At 37.4% G+C, this 8,295-nt stretch overlaps 1 protein-coding gene across 1 annotated transcript in view; it reads left to right on the forward strand.

Annotated features, from left to right (window-relative positions):
• LOC110441586 (acyl-CoA dehydrogenase family member 9, mitochondrial-like) overlaps positions 1-8,295 on the forward strand; it is a gene marked incomplete at its 3' end in the record, with an annotated part of 28,247 nt that overhangs the window by 3,394 nt on the left and 16,558 nt on the right. The window contains 3 exon segments of the mRNA XM_021484777.1: positions 531-621; positions 6,401-6,502; positions 6,923-7,029. Coding sequence (XP_021340452.1) covers positions 531-621; positions 6,401-6,502; positions 6,923-7,029 — 300 coding nt within the window.

The raw sequence follows: 8,295 nt of genomic DNA on the forward strand, positions 1-8,295 counted from the left end.
AAATGTTACTTTTCAGACAAAGTCAACAATATTTTCAACAAATAATTTCTGCAAAGGTCATTATTGACAATTTTCCTGACATGGGTATACCAACCAACTTCCGCATTTTTATCATTTTGAGGAAAAGTTATGAGCCAGTCTCATTGTATATACACTGACATGAGCCTGTATGAAAAACCTTAAACTTCTCATATTTTACCATTGGAGTTCAGTTGAGTTTTCCCATGACTATTCCTTGTATTGTTGATGGCCATGTATAATTCAGACTGAAATCCAAAACGTGGATATGGTGGCAATTTAAACAACACATTTCAGTCTTAAAATTTGTCATTTAACTCTTTAAAAGCCTATTTCTCCTAAATGAGAGTTTGAATTTCAATAAAGCATATCATGCATCATCCTAGGGACAATGGAATCAAATATTGAATTTGTATTAAGGAAAGGTTTGCTCCACTCAAGAGATTGAGGGTTGCGACACAATAGCGGAAAGTTTAGAGTTGGACATTATATGGGCTTTTTGTATCTTACAGAAATTTCTTCAATACCCAACACTACCGGAGGATGAGCTAAATGATTTAAACGAAATGGTTCAACCAATAGAGAAATACTTTGAGGAAGGATGTAAGTTTCTGAATTATGTATAATATGTTAACTAATAGCATGTATGTCTGAGAAATTTTATCCCACTGGATTAGATGTGGCCCTCAATGTTATTGATTACATTTTTCTTACACCTCACTTTAGCATTTGGATCACTTGATTCAGTGACATACAGTCTTTAGACTGGTCATGCTGATAATATTTCAAATTTTGGGATATTGTAAACTGTTCCTTTATTGGTCAATTCTAACACTGCTCAACATACTGTTTGCACAAACTTTGTGTTACATAATAAATGACTTACTTGTGTAAACAGTTTTTCATGTATAATTAATAAAACAACTTAAAGCTGACAGTGTAAGTTAAAAAGCTTTCAATTGAGTTTTTTTTTTTTTTTTAATGTTTTTCTAGTTAGCTCACCTGGCCCGAAGGGCCATGTGAGCTTATTCCATGGTGCAGCGTCCGGCGTCCGTCAACTTTTTCGTTTAAAATGCTACTTGTCCTGAATGGCTCAGAGGATTTTGACCAAATTTGGTCAGGAGCATCATTGGCCAAAGGGTTCTCAGTTTTGTATAAACGGAGGGTATAACCCCCCTGGGGGCAGAGGGGCGGGGCCAAATAGGGGGAAAATAGGTAAATCTTTAAAAATCTTCTTCTTCTCAACCAATAGAAGGATTTTGACCAAATTTGTCCTAGAGCATCTTTGGACAAAGGAGACTCAAGTTTGTATAAACGGAGGGTGTGGCCTCTTTGGGGGCAGAGGGGCGGGGCCAAATAGGGGAAGTAGAGGATTTTTTCTCTCCTACTATACAAGTGAAGGGATTTAAACCAAATGCAGTCTGAAGCTTGGTCAGGAGCATCATTGGCCAAAGGGTTCTCAGTTTTGTATAAACGGACGGTATAGCCCCCCCTCGGGGCAGAGGGGCGGGGCTAAATAAGGGGAAAAAAGGTAAATCTTTAAAAATGTTCTTCTTCTCAACCAATTGAAGGATTTTGACCAAATTTGTCCTAGAGCATCTTTGGACAAAGAAGACTCAAGTTTGTATAAACGGAGGGTGTGGCCCCTCTGGGGGCGGAGGGGCGGGGCCCAATAGGGGAAATAGAGGATTTTTTTTCTCCTGCTATACAAGTGAAGGGATTTTAACCAAATGCAGTCTGAAGCATGATTAGGGACAAAAGAATCAATTTTGTATAAACTGAGGTGTGTGGGCCTCCTTCTAAGGGCAGATGGGTGGGGCCCATTAGGGGAAATAGAGGAAAACATCAAATATCCTTCTCCTTTTGTACCGATGAAGGGATTTTGACCAAATTTGGTCTGGAGCATCATTGGCCAAAGGGTTCTCAGTTTTGTATGAACGGAGGGTATGGTCCCCCTGGGGGCAGAGGGACGGGGCCAAATAGGGGAAAATAGGTAAATCTTTAAAAATCTTCTCCTCAACCAATTGAAGGATTTTGACCAAATTTGTCCTAGAGCATCTTTGGACAAAGGAGACTCAAGTTTGTATAAACGGAGGGTGTGGGCCTTCTGGCGGCATAGGAGCGGGGCCCAATAGGGGAAATAGAGGATTTTTTTTCTCCTACTATACAAGTGAAGGGATTTAAACCAAATGCAGTCTGAAGCATGCTTAGGGAGAAAAGAATCAATTTTGTTTAAACTGAGGTGTGTGGATTCCCCTTCTTTGGGGCAGATTAGTGGGGCCCATTAGGGGAAATAGAGGAAAACATTAAAGATCCTTCTCCTTCTGTACCGTTGAAGGGATTTTAACCTAACCAAACTTGTTTTAGAGAATCTTTGGGCAAAGGGAATTGAATATTTATAAATGGAAGATGCAACTTTGTTACTTGTACTCCTTTGATAAACCTGAATGGTACTCAGCAGGTTTTAAATTGAAAAATAAAATACCAGGTGAGCTATTAAGGCCCCTGGGCCTCTTGTTTAGATATCTTCCCCGTCTCTTCTTTCTACCGTTTCTAAGGAAGTGCCGACTGGGTATAAAAAGCACATTACCTGTCAAACCGGTTATCATTTGTTCAATATGTGTACAAGGTCACACTACTTTACTATATAATAGAACACCTTCATGCACAATTTTTTACCAACATTTTGTATCGGAGCAGTTGAACATAATTAAGTGGAAATAGTAGTAAAATATGACCAATCAAAACATCAAATGCACAATCCCAGGCCCCCCCCCCCCTTCCAAAAAAAATCCCGCCCTGAAATGCCTTCCTTTTAGATATCCAAATAGTGATTAACCTCCTGTGTGAAAACAATACTAATTACAATCATTTCCATGAGAACGATTCAATTATCAAATTTCACATTGTTGACTACACACCTGGGAGTGTCACATTTTGCACATGTTTTACTAGTAAAGCATCAACACGGCGAAGACTAAGAGTTCATGATAAAGTTTCGGTGTGTTGGTGCAGCTCTATGCACGAGAGAGACCGGTGTTATATACGGGATTTATAGAAGTATGTTCAGTAATATACTTTTTATTTTGGATACACAATTTTATTTTGCTAGTAAAGAATGTGCCATAACTAAGTAACAACCAGCTTGGCAGTGTTTTAAAGTGTGATATCCTAACTGTTACTATAGTGTGATATCCTAACTGTTACTGTAGTGTGCTATCCTAACTGTTACTGTAATGTGATATCCTAACTGTTACTGTAATGTGATATCCTAACTGTTACTGTAATGTGATATCCTAACTGTTACTGCAGTGTGCTATCCTAACTGTTACTATAGTGTGATATCCTAACTGTTACTGTAATGTGATATCCTAACTGTTACTGTAATGTGATATCCTAACTGTTACTGTAATGTGATATCCTAACTGTTACTGCAGTGTGCTATCCTAACTGTTACTATAGTGTGATATCCTAACTGTTACTGTAATGTGATATCCTAACTGTTACTGTAATGTGATATCCTAACTGTTACTGTAATGTGATATCCTAACTGTTACTGTAGTGTGATATCCTAATTGTTACTGTAGTGTGATATCCTAACTGTTACTATAGTGTGATATCCTAACTGTTACTGTAGTGTGATATCCTAACTGTTACTATATTGTGATATCCTAGCTGTTACTTTAGTGTGCTATCCTAACTGTTACTGTAGTGTGATTTCCTAACTGTTACTATAGTGTGATATCNTGTTACTATAATGTGATATCCTAACTGTTACTATAGTGTGATATCCTAACTGTTACTGTTGTGTGATTTCCTAACTGTTACAATAGTGTGCTATCCTAACTGTTACTATAATGTGATATCCTAACAGTTACTGTAGTGTGCTATCCTAACTGTTACAGTAGTGTGATATCCTAACTGTTACTGTAGTGTGCTATCCTAACTGTTACAGTAGTGTGCTATCCTAACTGTTACTGTAGTGTGATATCCTAACTGTAACTATATTGTGATATCCTAACTGTTACTATTTTGTGATATCCTAATAGGTCCTTGTATCCTAACTGTTACTATAGTTTGCTATCCTAACTGTAACTATATTGTGATATCCTAACTGTTACTATTTTGTGATATCCTAATAGGTCCTTGTATCCTAACTGTTACTATAGTTTGCTATCCTAACTGTTACTATATTGTGATACCCTAACTGTTACTATAGTGTGATATCCTCACTGTTACTGTAGTGTGATATCCTAACTGTAACTATATTGTGATATCCTAACTGTTACTGTAATGTGATATCCGAATTGTTACTGTATTGTGATATCCTAACTGTTACTGTAGTGTGCTATCCTACCTGTTACTATAGTTTGCTATCCTAACTGTTACTATAGTTTGCTATCCTAACTGTTACTATAGTTTGCTATCCTAACTGTTACTATAGTTTGCTATCCTAACTGTAACTATATTGTGATATCCTAACTGTTACTGTAATGTGATATCCTAATTGTTACTGTAGTGTGCTATGCTAACTGTTACTATCATGTGATATCCTAACTGTTACTATATTGTGATATCTGAATTGTTACTGTAGTGTGATATCCTAACTGTAACTATATTGTGATATCCTAACTGTTACTATAGTGTGCTATCCTAACTGTTACTGTAGTGTGATTTCCTAGCTGTTACTATATTGTGATATCCTAACTGTTACTGTAATGTGATATCCTAACTGTGACTTTATTGTGATATCCTAACTGTTACTATTGTGTGATATCCTAATAGGTCCTTGTATCGGAGATACGGGTGCCCTATAGTAATCACTCTGTCTGTCTGTCAAATTGTGTTCCTGGCTGATAACTTTGGTAAATGAAATTTGGTCAAGATGTTCAGTTCACAAAAATACACATTGAGGTAAAAGGTCAAGGTCAAAGGTCAAGGTCATTATGTTCAACGGTCAAGGTCAAATTTTACATCTTTTCACTAATGAACATTTTGTTATGACATTATGCAGCAAAGTTGATCAGAATTAAACAAGGAGTCAACTGACCAAAGGTCAAGGTCATCGTTCAGGGATCAAGGTCAAATTTTGTAGCTTTTCACTGGTGAACAATTCGCTATGACATTATGGAGCAAAGTTGTTCGGAATTAAACAAAGAGACACACTGAGGTAAAAAATCGAGGTTAAAGGTCAAGGTCATTAGATTCAAAGGTCAAGGTCAATTTTGCATCTTTTCACTGATGAACATTTTGTTATGACATGATGAAGCAAAGTTGATCAGAATTAAACAAGGAGTCAACTGACCAAAGGTCAAGGTCATTTGGTCAAAGATCAAGGTTAAATTTTGTATCTTTTCACTGGTGAACATTTCGCTATGACACTTTGAAGCAATTTTGCTCAGAATTAAACAATGAGTCAATTGACCAAAGGTCAAGGTCACTGTGTCAAAGGTGAAGGTTAATTTTTGTACCTTTTCCCTGATGAACATTTTGTTATGACATTATGAAGCAATGTTGTTTAGAACTTAACACAAGAGTCAACTGACCTTAGGTCAAGGTCATTTGGTCAAAGATCAAGGTTAAATTTTGTATCTTTTCACTGGTGAACATTTCGCTATGACACTTTGAAGCAATTTTGCTCAGAATTAAACAATGAGTCAATTGACCAAAGGTCAAGGTCACTGTGTCAAAGGTGAAGGTTAATTTTTGTACCTTTTCCCTGATGAACATTTTGTTATGACATTATGAAGCAATGTTGTTTAGAACTTAACACAAGAGTCAACTGACCTTAGGTCCATGTTACAGGGTCCAAAGGGTCAAGATCAAGTTTTGTATTTTTCACTGTTGAACATTTTGTTATGATATTAAGAAGCAAAGTTATTCGGAATTAAAGAATAAGTCAACTGACCAAAGATCACGGTCACTGGGTTAATGGTCAAGGTCATTTGGGTCCAGAGGTCAAAGACAAAGTGGATCTCTGACTTTGACCATGGCTCATGATGGAGGAGGTATATAAGGTGAAATAAAACAAATCAAAGCTAACAAATAAGTATTGCACCGGTATTTACATTTCTGTTAGCCCAGCAAATATGGAGGTGGAAGGAAACAAGGCTCACATCATAGTACATGTAAAATGTATATTTTGCTTCCTTGCGATTCTTTTTGAAGTCCAAATATCAAACGTCAAGCTCAGCTATATGGGCAGATTGCTTTTTGATGACTATGGGGGATATATTGCCACAAGATGGGGCCTTACTGACCTGTCAGTGTTCTAGTTGTTACTATATTGTGATATCCTAACTGTTGCTATATTGCAATATCCTAACTATTATATATAATGCGATATCCTTGTTACTATAGTGTGATATCCTTTTTTTGGCAGTGGATTCCAAATCAATTGATATTAATGCTAAAATATCAGAGGAAACACTTCAGGAGATTAAGGACCTTGGTTTATTTGGTCAGCAGATTCCGGAGGAACATGGTAAGTTGACAGTCGTTCAGTGAAGAATATCACACAAGTGAAAGGCATTTAGATAAAAAAAATACATTAATACCGGAGAAATGATATTTGAATGTCAGATATGGGATATAGCTTTGTAATGAATAATGATTATACTGGGTACATGTACTTTTACCTGTGTAGATAAATGTATCTGTATTTTTTCATTTGAGAGAAGTAATGCTGAATTGAAATAAATTACTTCAAGTTAAAATAAGAGTGATTATTTTGTCTTAAAGATCTTGCTGATTTCTCACATGTTTATAGACTTGGATAATAAGAAACAAAATATGAAATCATTAGATTGACCAGTTTAATTACCCCTACCTACAAAATTTATCTTTTTGGTATACATGTCAAGCTACTACAGACAGCTAAAGTTTAACTGAACTCTACTTTTAGGTGGACTTGGTCTAAATGCTACCAAGTTTGCTCGTCTGGCAGAGATAACAGCTCTGGATGGATCCGTGGCCGTTACACTAGCAGCTCATCAGTCCATAGGACTAAAGGTACCTGTCACTTCATAGGACTTAAGGTACCTGTCAATTCATAGGACTTTAGGTACCTGTCACTTCATAGGACTTTAGGTACCTGTCACTTCATAGGACTTAAGGTACCTGTCACTTCATAGGACTTAAGGTACCTGTCACTTCATAGGACTTAAGGTACCTGTCACTTCATAGGACTTAAGGTACCTGTCACTTCATAGGACTTAAGGTACCTGTCACTTCATAGGACTTAAGGTACCTGTCACTTCATAGGACTTAAGGTACCTGTCACTTCATAGGACTTAAGGTACCTGTCACTTCATAGGACTTAAGGTACCTGTCACTTCATAGGACTTAAGGTACCTGTCACTTCATAGGACTTAAGGTACCTGTCACTTCATAGGACTTAAGGTACCTGTCACTTCATAGGACTTAAGGTACCTGTCACTTCATAGGACTTAAGGTACCTGTCACTTCATAGGACTTAAGGTACCTGTCACTTCATAGGACTTAAGGTACCTGTCACTTCATAGGACTTAAGGTACCTGTCACTTCATAGGACTTAAGGTACCTGTCACTTCATAGGACTTAAGGTACCTGTCACTTCATAGGACTTAAGGTACCTGTCACTTCATAGGACTTAAGGTACCTGTCACTTCATAGGACTTAAGGTACCTGTCACTTCATAGGACTTAAGGTACCTGTCACTTCATAGGACTTAAGGTACCTGTCACTTCATAGGACTTAAGGTACCTGTCACTTCATAGGACTTAAGGTACCTGTCACTTCATAGGACTTAAGGTACCTGTCACTTCATAGGACTTAAGGTACCTGTCACTTCATAGGACTTAAGGTACCTGTCACTTCATAGGACTTAAGGTACCTGTCACTTCATAGGACTTAAGGTACCTGTCACTTCATAGGACTTAAGGTACCTGTCACTTCATAGGACTTAAGGTACCTGTCACTTCATAGGACTTAAGGTACATGTCACTTCATAGGACTTAAGGTACCTGTCACTTCATAGGACTTAAGGTACCTGTCACTTTATATGACTAAAGGTACATGTCACTTCATAGGACTTCAGGTACCTGTCACTTCATAGGACTTGCGGTACCTGTCACTTCATAGGACTTGAGGTACCTGTCACTTCATAGGACTTAAGGTACATGTCACTTCATAGGACTTAAGGTACCTGTCACTTCATAGGACTTAAGGTACCTGTCACTTCATAGGACTTAAGGTACCTGTCACTTCATAGGACTTAAGGTACCTGTCACTTCATAG

Source organism: Mizuhopecten yessoensis, unplaced genomic scaffold, assembly GCF_002113885.1.
Source record: "Mizuhopecten yessoensis strain PY_sf001 unplaced genomic scaffold, ASM211388v2 scaffold716043, whole genome shotgun sequence".
NCBI classification, from domain to species: domain Eukaryota; kingdom Metazoa; phylum Mollusca; class Bivalvia; order Pectinida; family Pectinidae; genus Mizuhopecten; species Mizuhopecten yessoensis.